The 22,593-nt window shown below is 44.2% G+C and overlaps 1 protein-coding gene across 5 annotated transcripts in view; it reads right to left on the reverse strand.

The window, feature by feature from the left end:
• LOC135056556 (solute carrier family 2, facilitated glucose transporter member 9-like) overlaps positions 1 to 22,593 on the reverse strand; it is a 286,898-nt gene that overhangs the window by 263,272 nt on the left and 1,033 nt on the right. For all 5 annotated transcript variants that reach the window (XM_063961893.1, XM_063961890.1, XM_063961891.1 and 2 more), the window contains exon 2: positions 22,114 to 22,182. In XM_063961893.1, coding sequence (XP_063817963.1) covers positions 22,114 to 22,146 — 33 coding nt within the window. In that variant the 5' untranslated portion in view covers positions 22,147 to 22,182. The remainder of the gene's footprint in view (positions 1 to 22,113; positions 22,183 to 22,593) is intronic.

A 22,593-nucleotide genomic window follows, 5' to 3' on the forward strand; every position in this document is an offset into this window, starting at 1 on the left:
ATTTTAAATACAGAAATGTCAGCCCTCTGAAAAGTATAATCATGCATATGTACTCACTACTTAGTTTGTTCCCCTTTTGAATGAATTACTTGCTCAATGCGGCGTAGCATGAATTCTATCAGCCTGTGGCACTGCTGAGGTGTTATGGAAGACCAGGATGCTTCAATAGCGATCTTCAGCTCTTCTGCATTGTTCCTTCTCATGTCTCTCATCTGTCTCTTGGCAATGCCCCATAGATTCTCTATGGGGTTCAGTTCAGGTGAGTTTGCTGGCCAATCCAGCACAGTAATCCCATGGTCATTGAACCATGTTTTGGTACTTTTGGCAGTGTGGGCAGGTGCCAAGTCTTGCTGGAAAATTAAGTCAGCATCTCCATGAAGCCTGTCTGCTGAAGGAAGCATGAAGTGCTCTAAAATGTCCTGGTAGATGGCTGAGTCAACTCTGGACTTAATAAAGCACAGTGGACCAACACCAGCAGATGACATGGCTCCCCAAATCAATACAGACTGTGGAAACTTCACACTGGACTTCAAGCATCTTGGATTGTGTGCCTCTCCATTCTGCCTCCATACTCTGGGACATTGGTTTCCAAATGAGATGCAGAATTTGCTCTCATCAGAAGAGGACTTTGGACCACTGAACAACAGACCAGTTCTTTTTTCTTTAGCCCAGGTAAGATGCTTCTGATGTTGTTTGTTGTTCAGGACCGGCTTGACAAGAGGAATACGACATTTGAAGCCCATGTCCAGGATCCGTCTGTGTGTGCTGGCTCTTGATGCACTAACTCTAATCTCAGCCCACTCCTTGTGAAGCTCCCCCACACTCACCTGACCTGAACCCCTGTAGAGAATCTATGGGGCATTGCCAAAAGACAGATGAGACATGAGACCGAACAATGCAGAAGAGCTGAAGGCCGCTATTGAAGCATCCTGGTCTTCCATAACACCTCAGGTGTGCCACAGGCTGATAGAATCCATGCCACACCGCATTGGGGCAGTAATTTATGCAAAAGGGGCCCAAATCAAGTACTGAGTACATATGCATGATTCTACTTTTCAGAGGGCAGACATATCTGTATTTAAAATACTTTTTTTTTTTTTATATTTGATTTTATGGTATATTCTAAGTTTCTGAGATTTCGGATTTGGGGTTATCTTCAGCTGTAAGACACAGTCTTTAAAATTATAACAAATAAAGGCTTAAAATATCTCACTTTGCATGTAATGAGTCTATATAATATATTAGTTTTACCTTTTAAGTAGAATTACTGAAATAAATGAACTTTTGCACGATATTCTAATTTTCTGAGTTCCGCCTGTATCTGGATGAAGAGCATCCATTTGCTAAGGAGTCAATGTCAGTACGTTTGCTTCAGAGAGGAGAAAACCAAAAATGTCTCATCACCAGGAGTTGCTGAATTTAAAGAATAGTAGGAATATAAATGGGCTGCAATGTCTATAATTGTAAAGCGCAACGGAATATGCTGTGCGATATAAGAAACGGTTAATAAATTAATAAATGTCGAGAAGGGAAACAAGATATTAACCAGAAAGTTTAATTTTATGGATAGGACACATTGATTTTATTATGTTTTTTCGATGGAAGATAATTTACCAGCTGTATCCATCCTCTCCATTTACTCTGTTGTATTGTTCTTCTCTTGTGTTATGTCCGTCTCCTCGGGCACAGTTTTCCTGGACTGGGTCTGTTGGGAGGGGGGGGCATGGAGGGGAGGAGCCAGTATACACACTGGGGGTTTTGAAGTACCGGGCTCCAGTGGATCTGATTTTTGCCCCATGGTGCTAAAGTGCAGGACCCCAGTATCCACTAGGGACTAGGAAAAAAAGAATTACCGGTAGGTATTAAATTCCTATTTTCCCCTAAGCACGGGCACATCATAAGTGCGGCTACATGGCTTCTTGGAAAAGTCCTAATTTTGCCTCCTATATGATGGTACACACACACACACACACACACACACACACACACACACACACACACACACACACACGGGATAGAGCATATTTCAAGCATTTTCAGAAACTGCTTTTTTATCCTTTCACAAAGTCTGGGCTCAATCCTATTTCAATTATCAGTCATTGCTTAAATTGCAACATACAGTAATGTTTTTGCTCCCATCACCAATACCCTGATTCCTAAAACCTGCTAGCTCACATCACCCCACACCTTTCTTGTACTTTCTCCTACGTGCAGGGCAGTAGAGAGCCTGGCCGGGCCCGGGAACATTTCAGGGGGCGTGGTCTAATCATGGGAGGCGTGGCCTTGCACACTTAAATACAGAATACAGAAAAAACAGTACTATTAGTGCCACCCTGGCCACACTGCAGCCCAGCACACAGCAGTGTGTACTGGGCTGAGGGGAAGAGCTGCAAGTGCTGCTGCCAGGTAAAAGGAGGACGGGACTTGGGCACCTCCATCAGGCATGGGCCTGGGTAAATAGTACCTGCTAAAACCCACCCCCACTGCCTACTATTCAGTATTTCCTAGTAATCCTCTCTTGCCATCCACTTTCTCTCTACTGCCTCAACTTCATGCTCCCATCATTCTCCCTCCCCCAGCATCATTAGTTCACACCTAAATTTCCATTCTCCGGTTTTCATTTTACTTTCTTGTATTGATTGTTCCATCACGTTTTCTGATAGGGGGAGATGTACTAAGCAGTGATAAAAGTGGAGAGGTGAGCCAGTGGAGAGGTTGCCCATGGCAACCAATCAGCACTGATGAAACATTTATAATTTCCATACTATAAGAGTATACAGAGCAGCTGATTGGTTTCCATGGGCAGCTTCTCCACTGGCTCACTTCTCCACTTCTCCTAACCAAGATGAACAGTGAACTGTGGGGGCACAGCTCCAGGACCAGGCTCAGCAAGGACATCCCCATTGCTTCTCAGTTTGCCCCCCACATTCTCCTACCCACCCGTACTAAGATCTGATCAAAATGTTATCCCAATCCTACTTCTGCCACTAGTTACCTGCTATTGTGTTTTTTTTTTCTCCTTCTCTTCATTGCTCGCTTCCACCCCACCATGGGGTAAATTTACTAAGATGGGAGTTCTATTTAAGATGGGATGTTGCCCATAGCAACCAATCATATTCCAGGTATTATCTTCTAGAGGGTGCTAGATAAATGCGAAGTAGAATCTGATTGGTTGCTATGGGCAACATCCCATCTTAAATAGAACTCCCATCTTAGTAAATTTACCCCCATGTGTTTTTCCTGTAATGTTTACCTCCACAGATTGCACACCTTTCCATTGTGCCCTACATGCAGGGTACATCATACTACTACATAAGCATCAGTCTTCCCATATATGAACTTGGCCCTTTTATGGCTCACCTCCCACAGTGTAACCTTCAAAGTGCGCCCAACATGGCTTCCCCATATGGTACACTTGTGGATGGGATGAAAAATACATAGGCCTGATGGTTTTGATTGAACCCTACTCTGAACTGTGGGACTCTGAAATCACTCCCATTTTGTGTCATCTCTTCTAGGGGTTGACTATTCCACCCTTGGTAATCCTACGCTGAGCGCCCAAGATGGCTGCCGCACCTGGTACCTTGTGAGGGTGGAATACACAACCCTTGGAAGTTATTACCCAAAATGCCTACACCAATCCTGCATTATGCTTTCTGTGTGCTTAAGGTTTTCTTTTATGTCTGTGTTGCTTGTCTATTGTTGTATTACTCAAATCCTCTGTATCATGTGCATTGTTTTTGATATCTGTAAAGCGCCTTGAGTCCTGTTGGAGAAAGAGCGCTATATAAATCAAATTATTATTATTATTATTATTATTATTATTATTAAATTAGTTCTTAAAAAGTCAACTTTCTTCTTAACTTCTGGCAACAGAAAAGTTTCCAAGACGTGTATTTATAGCATAAAAATACTTTATTAGTGTCAGCTGGGCCAATTAAATTAGATTAGTAAGAATATTCAAGTCTACTATGTAAAGTGTGTAATTTCTCCTCATGTTCTCTATTGCTTTTAGATAACTAAATAGTTACAGGACCTGTCAACAATGCTCTCGAAAAAAAGTACAGGTTCATCCTAATGTTCTATGTAGCATAATACATCCAATTAGGTTTCAAATATTCCTTAAAACACTCACTCTGGAAAAAAGGGAATCAACAAAAGCATTTAGTAGGATGGGCTTTGAGAGATGGGTCATGGTCTGATATAATTTTATTATATAGAGTACAGCCGATACAGTGTAAGTCAGAGGTTCTCAAACGCTGTCCTCAAGGCACCCCAACGGTCCAGGTTTTAAGTATATCCATGCTTGGCCATTGGCAAGTTAATTAGTACCTCAGCCAGTTTGAGTTAACCATCTGTACTGAGCCATGGACATACTTAAAACCTGGTCCATTGGGGAGGACCACATTTGAAAACCTCTGGTGTAAATTATCAGGTGTCCATAGAGCCAATAAAGTTACTGAGAACAACAATATTTCCATATACAGCTTCATTATTTAGAGGGGGATGACGCAATTGCAGAGATTTGAGAAAGCGTTGGATTAAAAGGCAATGTACAGTAGCTATCTACTTTCAGTTTAGCTTATTGCAAGGTAAATCTGGTATTTCACTCAAAGAAGTTTACAACTAGGGGTAAATTCTACGTTTTGAAGTAATAGAAAAAGAGAAATCCAGAAAAATTTTTTTTTTAAAGTCTCAGGTTGTGAGAGATTTAACTTTACAATAAGCCATCAAAATAAAAATACTTTAAATCACAGAAATCAAGGAACCTAGCAAATCACCAGGGTTAACACTAAGAAAGTCTGTCAGGTCCCATCCTATAAGTTCACTCAATATTGATTGTGCCCTCTTTTAGTATGAACTATAGAACACCTGCATTAAATCAACACCGGAGATTGTTTCCACAATTGTGATATACAATACTGTGCAAAAGTTTTAGGCAGGTGTGGAAAAAATTCTGCAAAGTAAGAATGCTTTCAAAAATAGAAATGTTAATAGTTTATTTTTATCAACTAACAAAATGCAAAGTGAATGAACAGAAGAGAAATTTAAATCAAATCAATATTAGGTGTGACCACACTTAGCCTTACTACAGCCCCTGCGGAGGCTTGTAGGTGAAGGGCTGCAGGGCCACCGCCGTTAACACTGCAGACTCCCATGTGGACTAGCCGCCCACATGTCAGTCTGCTAAAAGTCCATACAAAAATGACCGCTGTCTTTGAGGAGACAGATGCTAGAGGTCATACTTGACCTCTAGCGTCTGTCTGACAGGGAGCCGGGAAGTGCCGGCAGCGGATAACGATGGTGGCATCATGACCCGTAGAGCATGAAAACCCCTGGCAATGAGCATTACACACTCCTAGCAATGAGCATGACACCCAGATCATGAAACCCTGGCAATGAGCACATTATGCCATAGTAGAGCCGCTTATACATGTTACTCTGCAGCTTTTAATGCAGAGAGAAGTACTGCAACAGCAGCAGCAGCTGGGGAAGAGAGAGGTTTGTAGCAGCTAGGGCAGAGAGAGGTGCTGCAGCAGTGGCGGCAGAGAGTGATGCTGCAGGACAGAAGTAAGCCTGTTGCACAGCTACAAGTAGATAGTGAGACATATAAAGAGGGTGGCAGAGCTCCGGCATGTGCTGGCAGCCAGTGTCTCCTGCCGTCGCCTCTGGCCTGCCCTGTTCCCTACCTAGTCTCGAGTCAGTGTGCGCCCCTCTGCTTCTCCTCCTCCTGCTCTGCCTGTACAGTGTCCCGCAGTAAAGCAGGTGGATCAGGCAACTGCAGCGCGCCCTCTAACTTTTTCAGCGCCCGGAGCTCGCGCTCCATTGGAGCCACCCTCGCTACACCCCTGTTTGGCTAACAATCTGCCTTCTGTTACAGCCAAAGGGCTGGAGAGCAGTACAATAATGAGTGTCTGCAGGCAACAATGAAGCATGGTGGAGGTTCCTGGCAAGTTTGGGGTTTCATTTTAGCAAATGGAGTCGGGATTTGGTCAGAATTAATGAGGTCCTCAATGCTGAGAAATACAGGCAGGTACTTATCCATCATGCAATACCATCAGGTAGGAGTCTGATTGGCTCCAAATTTATTCTGCAGCAGAACAATGACCCCAAACACACAACCAATGTCATTAAGAACTATATTCAGTGTAAAGAAGAACAAGGAGTCCTGGAAGTGATGATATGGCCCCCAAATCGCAGCATCATTGATTCTGTCTGAGATTACATGAAGAGCTAGAAGGATTTGAGCCAGCCTACAGCCACAGATGATCTGTGGTTAGTACTCCAAGATGTTTGCACCAATCCCCCTGCTGAGCTCCTTCAAAAACTGTGTACAAGTGTACCTAGAAAAATGAATGTGGTCTTGAAGGCAAAGCGTGGTCACATAAAATATTGACTTGATTTAGATTTCTCTTCTGTACATTCACTTTGCGTTATGTAAAAAAAATCGATTGAAAATGTACTATTAACACTTCTATTTTTAATAGCATTCTTACTTTGCAGCATTTTTTCCATACCTGCCTAAAACTTTTGCACAGTGCTGTAAAATGACCTAGGATTGAGACACAATGGTATTTTGTAAAGAGAGTATTGCATTTTCATTGCCACCTGTTCTCTGCACCAACCCGGTTATGCGCTTTGCATTAGATTCAAGATGGGACAGTATAGCAGCAATAGATACTTCAATATCATCTTATTTTCTGACAGTTTGGGATGAATCCAGTGATGTGCTGTGAGCCTTTCCTGTCATACTCTAGTATATGCCAGAGTTTCGACTATATAAAGTATATGACAAACACAAAGAATATAGTATAAATATCTTATTTGTATTAGTCTAATAATTTTTATATTCAAATCTCTGGAGTAAAAAGTATATGGCAAGTGAGGCAGTGCCTCACCTGCTTCTCTTTTCCGCACATCTCTGATCAAATTTCTCTACATTTCCAGCAGTATATACTGCTGCATCTGTGTATAATACCCACATGTATATATACCATGTATATATACTGCTGCATCTGTGTATAATACCCACATGTATATACTGCTGCACCTGTGTATAATGCCCACATGTACCCTTGGGCTCATCTATTGTGTGGAAGTCCTTTACCGTTGAAGTGGAGTGATCTGGCCAACACAGATGAGGCCAGACCGTCACGCAGCCGCTCCGATTAAAAACATGCTCATGGTGGGCCTGCTTTCACAGCCAGGCTGCAAAGGCAGCGGGTCATCCACAATTGCTGCAACCACAATATAAATTGCGGTCGCAGCCACTGCAGCTCCCCCTCCTCCCCGTTTTCTGGAGAGATGATGTCTCTGCCAGCCTTCCCCCAGCCCACCCACAGTGCCCTGCGAAGAACTGCAGCATAGGGCGGGAAGGAAGAGAGGAGAGGTCTGTCGGCTGGTCAAAAGGGAAGTATAATGCTCTCTCTCACTCGGACTCTGCCTGGCGTAACGTGAGAAAAGGGGGACTCTGCATGACGAAACGTGTGTAAGTGACGCTACTGTGTGGTGTAATTTGAATAATGGAGACTACTGTACAGTGTAATATGACTTGGTATTATTTTGTAGCCATGCACCTTCCCTATGAAGCCACGAACCTGGGGACACTGATGCGGTTTCTTGCACACAGCGCTAAAATGTCTAGTTACGGCACTGGTCCCTGTGTTTCCAGTGAAGCGCTGGACATTTGGGTAGTTTTAACTACAGAACATTACAAATATGATATGTATAAAGTTATAAATATCTCCTTTTTATTATTTTAATAATTTTTCTTGTCAAAACTCTGGAGGAGTATACTGGAGTTTGACAGATGAGGCTCTGCCCCTTATAAAGAAGATCTAAGGAGTTACATTGTGTTATACCACTGGTTCAAATTTAATAGGATTCATGTAAAATAACACATTTAAAACAATGATTACCATCTGTAATATGTCTAGAGCATACTTAAAACTTTATATAAATTGCCGGCCGGTATAAAATGTCCCAAAAAAAGAAAAATATATAACAATTATTGGATTTTAGACCATGAGAGGCTTGTTCATTATAGATAGGGAATGCTGTTAAATATTTTGTCAGCAGGGTAAAAGTCACTTTATAAGAAAGGTGCAAAAGCACTTTACCCATCCACGAAGTCCAAAGGTTTAATAAGGTCCTCCCGACTGCTGGTGCACAATCCTTTTAATTGCAGTCCTATCCGGAGGGACAAACGTAGAGACCACCGCAGCATCCAGCTCTGTTTCCCCAGTCATAGGATGCTTCTCTGTAATACGTGTCACAATTGCAGTGATGCGTTTACCGATCCCATCAACGCACCGATATATTCTATAGTGCAGAAATCCCGTTAGGTGCTCGGTTTGGGGGACTGTTTAGTTCCCGGCTCGTATGCTCCCGGTCAGATTTACGCTTTTCCCCGCCTTTGACTTGTCTCGGCGGTGTCCTCCGAATCCAAATCTTTTTTTTCCCTCCACTTAGAGGAATTTCTTTGCATACTTTAGTCCAGGTGGGGCGAGTATACCCACCCTAAAAACAGCCGGTATTTAGACAACTGACTGGTGCTGGGTCAAATTGATTCTGTCTATTTACTAAGCCTTGGATGGAGATAAAGTGGACAGGGAAAAAGTATCAGTCAATTAACTCCCAAATGACATGTTACAGCCTGTTTTGAAAAATGACTTAGTAGCTGGTTGGTACTTTATCTCCGTCCACTTTAGCTCTTGCCAATGCTTAGGAGCCGATTTATCACCATTCTAATCTGTGGATGTGCTGTGATAATATCATCCCAATCTGCAATGCACTAATTGATTACAATGCATGGATGTATCAATTATTGCATGCAGGGACAGAGCTTATGCCTGCGATGCCACTCTGTAGTTGCTGCTACCACTACCGCCGGCACCCCTTCTCCGGTGCAATGACCCACCCCCCATGCCACAATCATACTCACCAACACCTGGGCTGCCAGTCATCAGGGCTCACAGCAGCAGAAAGTGGGCTGCCACTTTGCAGCATCACTTTACTACACCAGGGTTCACAGGAGCAGCAAGGAGCCCTGATGGCTGGCAGCCCGAACCGGACAATCGATCACTGGTCCCTGGGTAACCAAGTATGATTTATTTTTATTAAACAGATCAACCTGTGTGTCCATCGGACACACACAGCTGATTACACTGCTGGGTTCCTGCACAGCTTTCTCTGCCAGAGAAAGCTGTGCAGGAGTTCACGATTCACAGTGAGCCCTGTGATTACACCAGCTGAAGCAGTGCAGTTTCTTGCGGCGGACGAGTCGCGCAACCGCACAGGGCGCCCGCCGCGGCACTTTGTCCCTTCACAGCTTTTCCTCCTCACAAGTACTCTGTTCGGGGGTGCGGTGTTTCACGGAATGATGCAGTTGCGTTGCGACGCAACAGCGTCATTATGTGAAACTCCACCCCCAAAACGGAGTACTAGGCAGGAGGGCAGTGACGTAACAACAACAACCATGGGGCAAGCAGGGTGCATTGATCCCGCCCATGCACCACCACTGTCCCGCAGCCGCCACCTGACACAAATTCGCCACCGAGCAAGACCCGCCATGGTGCTCGGTGGCATTACTACGGCAGCTCCTAGCATCCCTCCTCGCTAGGGCTGCTGCCGGGAGCATGACTGGGATGCCATCGTCATGCTCCCTGAGCTTCTGTCTGTCCAGTCCTCACCATCCCCTCCTGCTCCTGTCCTTGCTGAAGTTGAGAGTTGAGGGGGGGAGGGGGAGAGACCAGACACACAGAGAGGCATAGAATAAGGGGGTGGGAGGGCGCACACAGACAAAGAATAAAAGGGGGTGGGGGGTACACACAGGCATATAATGGGGGGGCACACACAGGCACAGAATGAATGGGGAGAGGGGTACACACAGAGAGGTAAAGAATAAGGGGGAGCACACACACAGGCACAGAATGAAGGGAGAGGCAGGAGCTGGATTGGCCGAAATTGGAACCGCGATCATGCGATAATACATGGAAACGGGGATAAATCCCCAATCCCATGCATTAGCATAGCTCCAGCAGAACACTTATCGTGGATTATGCTTCCAGTGCCTGAGGCACCAGAAGCTTAATCCCCGATAAATGCCAGTATCGGGGCTAATAAGCTAGCCCCCGGTGATCCAATTACCCCCAGCGGTCATTGACAGTGGGTAATCAGATACCCTCCATAGAATGAAGGGGGAGACGATGCGTGCTGAGACACGACAGACAGGGAGGTGATGGTGTGCTAGGAGACTGCAGACAGCCCTTGCAAGTGACATTGCACAGTCCTGGCAATGATCATGACACACGGCCCAGAGCATGAAACCCCTGGCAACCAGCATGGATCCCAGAGCATGAAACCCCTGGTAATCAGCAGGACAAACAGCACGTGAAACCCTTGGCAACAAGCAGATAATTTAAAAGTAATCAGAAGCTTTACTGTAGGGCATAATGCATCAAGGGCATTGCGGTGTGTGGCATAATATGGTGGAATTAATTTTTTTGCCCTGTGGTGGCCATGATCTGCTGGTGCAGGGTCAAAAACTGGGGTGAAAGGTAGTCTTTTCAGGTGAGGCCACACCCATTTTAGCAAGACCATGCCCCCTTGCCGGGTGCGCAAATCTTTATTTTTTTATATCTATGGGGGGGGGGGGGGGGAGGTGCGCATTTTTAAATCTCGCACTTGGAGCCAAATTGGTTAGAAACAGTCCTGGGCTGAAGCTGGCATAATTATCACAGGGCTCACTGCAGTATTTTTTTTTTTTTATAGTAAATTTGTCCAGATCGCATTTCCCATTAAAAGTATGGCGGAATGTGATCTGGTTACTAAAAAGTGATTTAAAGTGTTTGGAGCAATTTTTCCTGAAAACTGCTCCAAAAGCCCTTTAATACATCCAGGTGATACTAAAATATGAATTGTGAAGAGGGTGTGAACAGCCTTTTTCACATTATTTTGGGAAAAAATTTACATTATTAAATCTGTCCATTAGTAAATAGACCCCTCAGTCCACAAGGGCCCCTAACAGTTCACGTTTTCTAGGTCACCTTTGGATTTCTAAAAGGTCACAGTTGGTCATACACAGAGCACTTGCCGGGTGACCTGGAAAACGTGAACCATTAGGGGTCCTTGAGGACAGAGTTTGGGAACCACTGTGTTAATCGGAAAGACCAACACAAAGAGGGTCTGAAAACTGCAAAAGAACTGTAAAAGATGGAATTCCGCACAGGAGGCTGTTAGACAGCTGCCAATGCAGATGTTTATAATAATAGCAAGATCCCGATATATATTCTGCAGAACAATTTGTAAAGTGCAATAGTGAACGGAGCTACCACCAGGAGCTGCACTTTGAGTGGTTTCTGGCTACTGGGATGGAGTATTAAAGACTGAGGCATACAGAAATGAGTGGTCCCCAGACGGTGGGGCATATGGTGGCTTCAGAAGCAATATAAACAGCCTGATGGGAAGCGCTCCTGTAGATAACACACTTCACCAGGGTGGCTATGCGCCTGGAGATGATCTTATGGGCATGTTATGGAAGTGTCACATGTGTGTCACTGCTGTGGTTGCAAATTCAGGTGCTTTATCGCTCACATTGGAGGCCATACCAGGGCCGAAAGTAGGATTTTTGGGACCCGTGGCAAGGCTGTGATTTGATGCCCCCCATACAAAAAATAAATAAATAAATAAATAAATAAATAAATAGAAAGATCACAGCACACAGACAGTGGCAGGCAGGATCCAGGAACAGGTGCCCACACACAGCAATCCGCTGCCCTTAAATGCAGTGTGCTTTGTTGAGCACTTCCTTCAGACTGTGGCAGACTTTACAATCAATGCAAAATCAGAGACAAACTTGTGGCTGAAGTGCTTGGTTTGTTTGGGTCCCCACAAAACAGCCAATTGGCAGATGACAGGGCTAGCAATGATCTTTACAGTAGCAAGATGTAATTGCCATCCTCGTCCCAACCCTCATCAGTGTGTACATCAACTTCACAGGGTATGCAATCCACTATTGCAGGTGCCTCTGTACTGTGATGTAATTGCTGATAAAGGTCTTCTTCGTGGAATTTGTAGTTCATTTTTATGATCATCATCTTTTTCACATTTTGAGGAAGTTGCCTCCTACAACGATCACTGACAAGGTTCCTGGCTGTGCTGAAAACTCTTTCAGAGTACACACTGGATGGTGGGCAGCTTAAGTAACATAGTAACATAGTAACTAAGGTTGAAAAAAGACAATTATCCATCGAGTTCAACCTATTTGTAATCTCCTATGCAGTCTTATTATAGGACTAGTTATTTTTATGTTAGGACTAGTTATATTAACTATAATGCGTGCCTACGCACCATAACCCTGAATATCTTTATCCAATATGAATTTATCTAACCCATTCTTAAAAGGTGTTGACTGAGTCCGCAGTTACTACTCTCTCAGGCAGGGAATTCCAAACACGTATTGTCCTTACTGTGGAAAAACCTTTTCGCCTCAAAGTGCGGAAACTCCTCTCCTCTAACCTAAGCGAGTGACCACGTGTTCTCTGTGCTGATCTTATAGAAAACAGGTCCCTCCCAAGCTCTGTGTATTGACCCCTTATATATTTGTAGATGTTGATCATGTCCCCTCTTAGTCTCCTCTTTTTCCAATGTAAACATGCCTAGCCTTGCAAGCCTTTCCTCGTATTCCAGCGTCTCCATGCCCTTGATTAGTTTGGTCACCCGCCTCTGAACCTTTTCTAGCTCTAGGATATCCTTTTTGTAATATGGTGCCCACAATTGCACACAGTATTCAAGATGAGGCCTCACTAGTGATTTATATAATGGGAGTATAATACTCTCGTCCCTTGCATCAATTCCCCATTTTATGCATGCTAATATCTTATTAGTCTTTTTTGCTGCAGTCCTACTATGGGTACTGCTGCTTAATTTGTTATCTATGTGAACCCCTAAGTCTTTTTCCAGTGCAGAATTCCCTAATATTACCCCATTTAGTATGTAGGTGTTATTTTTGGTCTTGCCCCCACAGTGCATTACCTTACACTTGTCTGTGTTGAATCTCATTCTCCATTTTGCTGCCTATGCTTCCAGTTTAGTTAAGTCGTTCTGAAGAGACTCAGCATCCCCCTCCGTATTTATAACCTTACACAATTTGGTGTTGTCTGCGAAAATTGATACCATGCTCTCTAGACCTACTGTTAGGTTGTTGATGAAAACAGGGCTGGAAACAGAAATCTTGGGGCCCGGGTACAGTGTTGTCTCTGGGGCCCCCTCAGATTATATATAAGCCACTCTTAACATAAGGAAAGACTCACCTGCGCTGCACTCCCCAGTACCTAGACCCGAACACTGCACAGCAGGTACCATGCAGACCTCACACCCCTCCAGAAGAGGCCGGCACAGGGCACGGGAATCCTAGTCAGGGGAGCTGCCATGTCCCATTACTGAGCTGGACCCGGAAGAGCGGGTGCACACTCGCGCCACACAGTCAGTGTGTGTGAGAGGCTCCTGTCACTCTCTACAGGTCGCTGCCCTATCTGGACAAGATGACTAACATCCCTGCCGACCACTAAGTGGTGTATCCCTGGGGCCCCTCTTAGTCTTGGGGCCCGGTACAGGTGTCCCCTTTGACCCCCCCCTGTCGCCGGCCCTGGATGAAAATGTTGAACAAAAGTGGTCCAAGTACAGACCCTTGTGGCACACCACTTAGTACTTTAGTCCAATTTGAAAATGATCCATTGACCACAACGCGCTGCTCCCTATTATCTAACCAATTACTGACCCAAGTGCATATTGTGCTCCCTAGTCCTATTTCTTGTAGCTTGTAGGTAAGACGCTTTGGCAAAGTTTAAAAAGATTATATCCACCTCCTTACCCTGATCCAGGTTCGCACTTATTGTTTCATGAAAGCCAAGTAAGTTGGTCTTACATGATCTGTCCTTCACAAATCCATGTTGGTTCCTTTTAATGACCTTATTTGCTTCAAGGAACTTTTGAATACTGTCCCTTAGAATACTTCCAATACTTTCCCCACTATAGATGTAAGATTAACTGGTCTATAATTACCTGGTTCAGCTTTGCTCCCCTTTTTAAATATCGGCACTACCTTCGATATACGCCAGTCTTTGGGAACCATACCCGATTTAATCGAATCCATGAAGATCAAAAATAGAGGTCTTGCTAGTTCAGCGTGCAGCTCCATAAGAACCCTCGGGTGAATTCCATCGGGACCAGGTGACTTATTAAATCTTTAACTTTTTGTAATCGATCACAGACTACCTCCTCACATAAATAAGCATTTAGCAGTGGGACATTATATTTGTTGAGATTTTGTGTTAGACCCAGCATTTGGTCCTCTCTGGTAAATACAGTTGAAAAAAAAACCTTTAGTTTGTTTGCTATGTCATTATCATTTTTGATTAAGACTCCCCTCTTGTCCTTTAAAGGGCCTATACTCTTCTCCTTAAGTAGGTTAGCCAATTTGTACAAGGGTCTCCAACTTACCAATTTTTCCTTCAAGTGCTCAAAGGGACTGTCGGACATGAATATTTGTATGCTGTTAAAATAATCCTCTACCATTCTTTGGATGTTGACCATATCAGATGGAGTCGCAGTAGAGAGGTCACTCATTTTGGGCAATTCTTTTAGACCCCACCAGATGTCAAAATGTTTTGTTTAGCAGTGTACTGCGGTCAGGTGAGGCAGAGCCTTTCCTGTCATACTACAGTATATTCCAGAGGTTTGACTATATATAGTATATGCAAAATACAAATATATACATATGTTTTTTGTATTATTCTAATATTTTTTTATAGTCAAAATTATTGTGTAAAAAGTCCATGTGGGCAAGCAAACCAAAAAAAGGGAATCTGTATGTTTTACCAACAGGATAATGGCTGTCGGTATCTGAATCCTGGCAGCGAGGTAAGGAGTCCCCTTGCGGGCTCGCTTCACTCACCACAGGTTATAGTCCCACTTCGGTGGTCGTGTCGAGTTTCTGTCCGGCGGTATTTTACCGGCTATCTCGATTCTGGTATTGGTCTCCTGATCACTGGGATCCCGACAGCTGGTATTTTAACTGCATCCCAAAGAAAACAGGGACAGATGTAACATGTGCAGAAAGATTTAGATTTGGGTGGGTTATATTGTTTCTGTGCAGGGTAAATACTAGCTGCTTAATCTAAATCTCTCTGCACGTTACATCTGCCCCGCTTGCAGTGCACCATTGTTTTGCCCAGTTGCTTGCTTTTTAGTTTTCTAACAAACCTGAATAAGGCCCTATGATAGGTGAGGTAGTGCCTCCCCTGCCTACCTTTCTATGCATCTCTGATCAAAACTCAATAAATTTCCAACAGTATATACTGCTGCACCTGTGTATAATGCCCACATGTATATACTGCTGCACCTGTGTATAATGCCCACATGTATATACTGCTGCATCTGAGTATAATGCCCACATGTACTGTATATACTATTGCACCTGTGTATAATGCCCACATGTATATGCTGCTGCACCTGTGTATAATGCCCACATGTATATACTGCTGCATCTGAATATAATGCCCACATGTACTGTATATACTATTGCACCTGTGTATAATGCCCACATGTACTGTATAGACTATTGCACCTGTGTACAATGCCCACATGTACTCTTGGGGTCATATAGTGTGTGTAAAACTGGCTCCTGTACTAGCCAGCCATTTACCTCACCCGCACGTCCCTGCCACACAGAAACAGTATCCCTGTCTATACGGGTTCACTACGATATGCCGGCGGTCGGGCTCCCGGCGACCAGCATACCGGCGCCGGGAGCCCAAGCGCCGGCTTACCGACAGTGTGGCGAGCGCAAATAAGCCCCTTGCGGGCTCACTGCGCTTGCCACGCTACGGGCACGGTGGCGCGCCACGCTATTTTATTCTCCCTCCAGGGGGGTCGTGGACCCCCACGAGGGAGAATAAGTGTCGATATGCTGGCTGTCGGGATCCCGGCGCCGGTATGCTGTGCGCCGGGATCCCGTCAGTCGGCATACTGTAGACCAGAGGTTCCCAAACTGTGTGCCGTGGCTCCCTGGGGTGCCTCGGGACACTTGCAGGGGTGCCCTGGGTTGGTGGTCCAGGACCAATTCAAATTATTCATGGCCAATATAATAGGCAAAACCAGTGCTGGTGGCTGCCAGTCATAAAATATGTGGCCAAATAGAAGCAAATATTGTCCCTCACCACACAACTGACCCTAAGGATGACATATAAACGCGATCTACTTAATGTAATATTTCTTTCTAAATTTCTCAATAAGAAATTTTTGGCCTAGGGGTGCCGTGAAATAAATTCTGATATTCTAGGGCGCCGTGATTCAAAAAAGTTTGGAAACCACTGCTGTAGACCACCCGTCTATACAGAGTTGAAGGGACCTGTGACTATGCACTGCTTTCTTCACAGTGTCCCTCCTCCACACTGACAGAGCCCATGCCTATAAAGACTTGAAGGGACACTGACCGTGCCCTACAATATCTGCTGCTAACTTTCAGTAAGAGCCCTGCCTACGCTATCGGATCTCACTTGTGAAATGGCGCCCGAATGCGGTGATGGACTTCTATATGCAAGCCAAAACACACAAAATGAGACAATGGGAAGATGGTGTTTACCCTCGTTTTGAGAGCTGGACTCAGATCCCCTATGTCAGAGAACCAGACCTGCTCATCTTTAATTAAATGTCGTTATGGGGGTGAAGTGGTATCAGCACACATTATGTGCACTGATACTGCTTCTCCCCTTCATGTATGAATGAAAAGCGTGTTCAACAACAGGGGCGCCCCCATCTATACCGGCACTGTTATCTACAAGATAGTTGATACATTTCCTGGCATATCAGCGTGCTGACCGTTCTGACATCTGCAGGTGCCACTGCCCATTCATCACAGCAGGGACAGCGCTGTCCGTGGCTGTCTGCTCTGGGCTGCACAGGAGATGTTGTGGTAATAGAGAGATCTCACGCATGCCTACTGAGCCAGCGAGGAGGAGAGATACAGCGCATTCAGCACTAGCCTGAGGAGGTGTGTGTGTGTGTGTGTGTGTGTGTGTGTGTGTGTGTGTGTGATAGGAAGGAGATTATACACCTCGGCGCTACTACTTCGCCTCAGCGACTCACCATGACGTTCCCTTAGGGCCTGTGGACACACGCTGCTGGGACTCGTTACTGGTTTGCAACGTAATGGGCATATACACCATTAGAAGTGGACTTGCGCCCCTCCAGCAGCCCAGGCCTGTAATTTGGTACACGCTCCACCCTGCCCTCTGCGCCACTGCCTCCTGGTTCTCTATCTGTTAGGTTTTTAATATATCCATGCTTGGCCACAGGTGACTTACTTAGTACCTCGGTCAATTTGATTTAACCATCTGTGCTGAGCCATGGATATACCTAAAACCTGGACTGTTAGGGTGCCTTGAGAACAGAGTTTGTGAACCTCTGGGATAGGTCAGGTCAGCATTATGTGGGCTGTAGTAACGGTATCTCCGGAATAGAGCACAATGGACACTCCATAAAGCAGGGGCCAGCGTTTCTTACTCTACACATGCACTGCACCGGTTTGTTTCTTTTTTGTTGCTATGGTAGAGAGGCCCAGGCCCACGGACATTCGTACACATACCACTCCTCGTCTTAGGGCCTGATGCGGAGATTGACGTAAATACAATATACAGTACAGTATATGTAAATCTCTGATTTAATGTTCAGCACATGTGCAGGAGCTGCACCGCGCATGTGCAGATCTGGTCCCGCAACATTGGTTGCAGTGCCCCAAAAACCGCAGCATGATTGACACTGACATACTGCTGGCATTTGGGGGTGGTGACGGGGCAGCAAAACGGATTGTTCCAGAAAGTGGTGGCATATCGGCTGTGCTTTCTGGGCATGCTGAAACCAATGGCTGTCCTTGGATGCAGCTTTACTGGCCCTGGCAGCGTGATTTTGCTGGGAATCCCTAGTAACAGGGCTGTTACTCAGATGGAAGCAGCAGCGGATCAGAGAAGCCGTCAATTTGCATCTTTTTACTTAAGCTGCCTCTTGCGGCTTTTTGCATAATTTTGCACTGCCGCTGCGCACATAGATGCCGTGGAGGAGCCTTTAGAGCCCACCTCTGAATAAGCCCCTTAATGCTCACCTGCTGGCATGCTCTCTCTCCACCAAGTTACTGTATCTGACAAGCAATTAACTATGTCTGCATTTTTTTATCTCCACTGTTTCTTCTTATCCTTTGGAATTTCTACATTGATACTTCTTATAGATGAATAGTTAAAATTACTCCCAGGTCTTGCAAGATATGTATACAGTATAGAAGCACTTATTCAGCATAATTGCATCATCCTTGCCGGGAGACATCCAAAAATAGGATGGCGCTCTAGCCCCTCCCCCTTCCCTACCCCCTGGAACGGTGGACAAGTCTCCTGCACCCCCCATCCAGTCGCTCTCACCCCCTGTGGCATCCACTTACAGAGCACACGTGGGCAGTCTGAGGGTGCCTAATGATGTGATTCTTGCAGAATCATGCCATCGCAGCCCTGACCCTGCTAAACAAACAATGCCTGTTTTCTCTGCACTGTATAATGGGGCAGAGCCACCATGACGTGACCATGCCACCGGACAGCCCACCTTTGCAGTCACCATGCCGCTATGTGCCAACCAGGTGCAAAGTTGGCAAGTATGACATACTGTACATACAGATATGTTGCTGATTCAGAGCTGCAAGCACGTTGCGTGCTTGGCAATAAAATGTGGATCTTCACCTGTCACCTAAATATCCCAAGTTGGTGACATCTGGGCAGACACACAAGTCCCATATACATCTATTTGTGTAAGTATCTGTGATCAGGAACTGCACGTATTTGTAGCAGCTCTATATTTGGTGCAAATGAGTCACATGATTTCTGACCTCTGCGTAGCCTACATTCAGTGTCTGCATGCCCACGGAACACTTATCTTATGTGCGATTTAACTCACCACCCAGTGAAACAAACGTATCTGCAAATGAGAGGTGTACAGCCAGCGGCGTTTCTAGAGAGGAGGGGACCCGTGTGCAGACTCCATGTGTGGGTCCCCTCCTCTCCTGTAGCCGTCACCGCCATTGTTAGCACTCTCAGCGCTGAGACTCTGGCACAGTGCCACCATGCCATTTGGAGTCCTGCACACGCGCTATAGACTCTGGCACTGTGCCAGAGTCTACAGTGCTCAGTGCACTAGCAGCGGCGGTGACAGCTGCACACAGTCACCGATGGACACCGGGAAGGTAAGTATAGAAGAAATGGGTGCGGTGTAGGCCCCCTCTGGACCCAGGGGCCCGTATGCACCGCACACACTGCACCCATTATAGATACGTCAGTGTGCACAGCTCTGTGTCACACGTACTTGCTGAAAGTTGCGTATGCAGCACCTACTGTAAGCATGCTGAGGGGCTCACTTTTATCATTGAGTGATAAAACATGTTGGGTATGATAAATGGTGCTCCAGGAAATAAGCTCCTAACTGTCATGTGTTCAGTTCCTAACTGTCACAGTATCACGTGTTTGAAAAATGACAATTGGGACCTGATTGGCTGGAGCACCATTTAAATCATACCAAACAAGTTTTACCATCGACAACAAGTTTTATCACTCGTTGATAAATGAGTCCCTTAGTTACTAAGGAAAGAAAAGTGGACTTGGTGTATCTCTGAATCAGCTCCATAAACACCTGGGTCACAGTGTAAATAACTAAAAAACAAACAAAATAATATTCAAAAAGAACAAAATCACCCACCACAACCAAACAACATAATTAGTTTTGAAGAATTTAGTGAGTCAAGCTAGACATGAAAGCAGATCAGGTCTGACTGGGCACTATTTTCTTAACTGTAAATAACCCCCAGTGAGTCCCGGGTTGAGAAGTAATGTTATTACATACTAAATAGGCTGTATCCTCTCTACACGTCACATGGATATTATAAAAGAACAGTACACACTGTATGACAGACAGCTCACTGTTGGGTGGCTGTAGAGTCTATGGGCCTAATTCAGACATGATCGCTCGCTAGGGGTTTTTTGCACTGCTGCGAACAGATAATCGGCGCCCATAGGAGAGTATTTTTGTTTTGCAAGTGTGCGAACGCATCTACAGCCGAGTGGTACAAAAAAGTTTTGTGCAGTTTGAGTAGCCCAGGACTTACTCAGCCGCTGCAATCACTTCAGCCTGTCCGGGGCCGGAACGGACGTCAGACACCCGCCCTGTAAACGCTTGGACACGCCTGCGTTTTTCCAAAAACTTCCAGAAAACGGTCAAGTTGACACCCATAAACGCCTTCTTCCAGTCAGTCTCCTTGCGATTGGCTGTGCGAATGGATTCTTCGTACAATCCATCGCCCAGCAACGATCCGCTTTGTACCCGTACAACGCGCCTGCGCATTGCGGTGCATACACAGTTCTGACCTGATCGCAGCACAGCAAAAAATCCTAGCGTGTGAACATGTCTGAATGACCCCCTATAGTCACAGATGTACAAAGGGTTAAAAAAAATGCCTGCTGCTGGGTATAAACGATCCTTTAACTTTTTGGGTGGTATTCAAATGATATTTCATACCCAAACTCCTTTCTAAAGTGATCCCTGTTATCACGCGTATCGCACCCATAGTAGTCAGGTTTAGCTGCGTAATGGGTTGGGTGCCCTCACTACTGCGGGGGTAGCGAGCTAAAATGATTATGCCACTCCCATCAGCAGAAACAGAACGGGTGAGGAAGGGGGTGAAAAGAATTGAATACCACCCGTACAGTCACATTCATAGTTCATTTATTGAGATTGCTAAATATATATATATATATATATATATATATATATATATATATATATATATATATATATATATATATATATATATATATAAATATATAAATAAAAAGTGTTTTACAGGGGGGAAAAACCCACCGATTATTCATTCAGAAGTACTAGAGCAGGCTATACAGCGCATATTTTACATTAACCCTCTACGTACAGTCCACTCCATAAAGTCAGACATGGGAACCTCCCAGACATACCTGAAATAGGCGACACAATATAATAACATACGTGCTGCTGAATAAAAACCAAGAGAATGATCAAGTATCCATATCTAAAAGGATAAATTATTACATGGAGATGATGTGTAGCTGGTGAATGAGTTAGTAACAGGTGCAGAAAGTACAGTATTTTAAAATAATTTCTCTGAACGTTCGCCCAGTCTATAAAACAACAGTCTCTTTTGTCACATACAGAGCATAAAAACAAGAAATTAAAAAGCTGCAACCAGAATAGCAAATATTAGTGACCCACAAACTGCTGTAAAGGTCATTAGATTCCATAAACAGGGATAGATTGTAACACAATAACACATTCAGAAACATTTGTGCTTTAGCTGCAATACTACACCTGTACATAATCCTGTTACCACTATACCTGGGGGGATTGTATACCCTAACCATGAAAAACAAGTAAACGGAGTTTAAATGGTTGAAAAACAACTTTTATGAACATAAAATTGTCATCAATTTTGTTCTGAGTAAAACAACATTTTCTACATAACAGTCTATTGGCAATCAGGGCATAATACACTTTGAGAATTGCAAATAAAACCAACATTTTTCCCACTGTTTTCTGTCAAATGTCCTTGGACAACATACTGCTCTAGCAGTGTTTGCATTGGGGACAGTTTGTGCAGGTCAAGTCATAAAGGAAAGAATTTATTAGTACTATGGAAAATAAAGTAATAATTATTATTATTATTATTATTAACACTTACGTCACAGTAAGGAGCTTTATAGCAACAGAGTACTAAAAAAAACTGTATAGAAATAATTACAATAGCACAATTCTGGGTTATGTGGTTCCCCAATATTGCTGCTAATATAGAACAAAAACACTTCAAACAAGCTTATATACCTACACCTGGATAGGTCTTTCCCTGCCAGAAGACTACCAGAAAGCATAAAGTACAAAGTGCTGCCATCTCTTAGAAATAACTAAAACAAAAAGGAGTTGGAATGCAGGGGACCTGCACAACAGGATTAATTATCTCAACAATCCCTGTTCTGTTCTCCAGCATTAAATACTTACCCCAGCTATAAAGTCTGACTTCTTCTTGTCCATTTGCAGCGCTGCACTTGTGATTATTTCTTGCAGAATCTTTGGAAAAGATAAATATTTACCTAGTCAAAGTTTTCAAACTGCAACAAAATGTAAGTAAAATGTACTTAAGCTACTGCATGATGCTGCCCATTGAGGAGATGCTATTCAACCCCACTTTAGTGAGCAGTCTTTATCTGATTGGGAAGCTGTAGGAAAAGCCGAATCTCACATGATTTGGCTTTTTCTTTTTAACAAGGAAATGGGAATCAATTTGTCAGACTGGTGCTTTTTTTTAAAGGGAGTGTCGTTTACCCTACAAAATTCTCATTAGTAGACTTTTAAATAAAAAAAACTGCTTATGTAACGGCTAGAATACACATATATACATACAGAAAAAACAATAATAAACACACTGGTCTTAATTTAGAAATCGTTAAATACAGGGATAAATAAGCAGCTGTGTTTCAT

This window comes from Pseudophryne corroboree, chromosome 3, assembly GCF_028390025.1.
Source record: "Pseudophryne corroboree isolate aPseCor3 chromosome 3, aPseCor3.hap2, whole genome shotgun sequence".
In the NCBI taxonomy this organism is placed as follows: Eukaryota; Metazoa; Chordata; class Amphibia; order Anura; family Myobatrachidae; genus Pseudophryne; species Pseudophryne corroboree.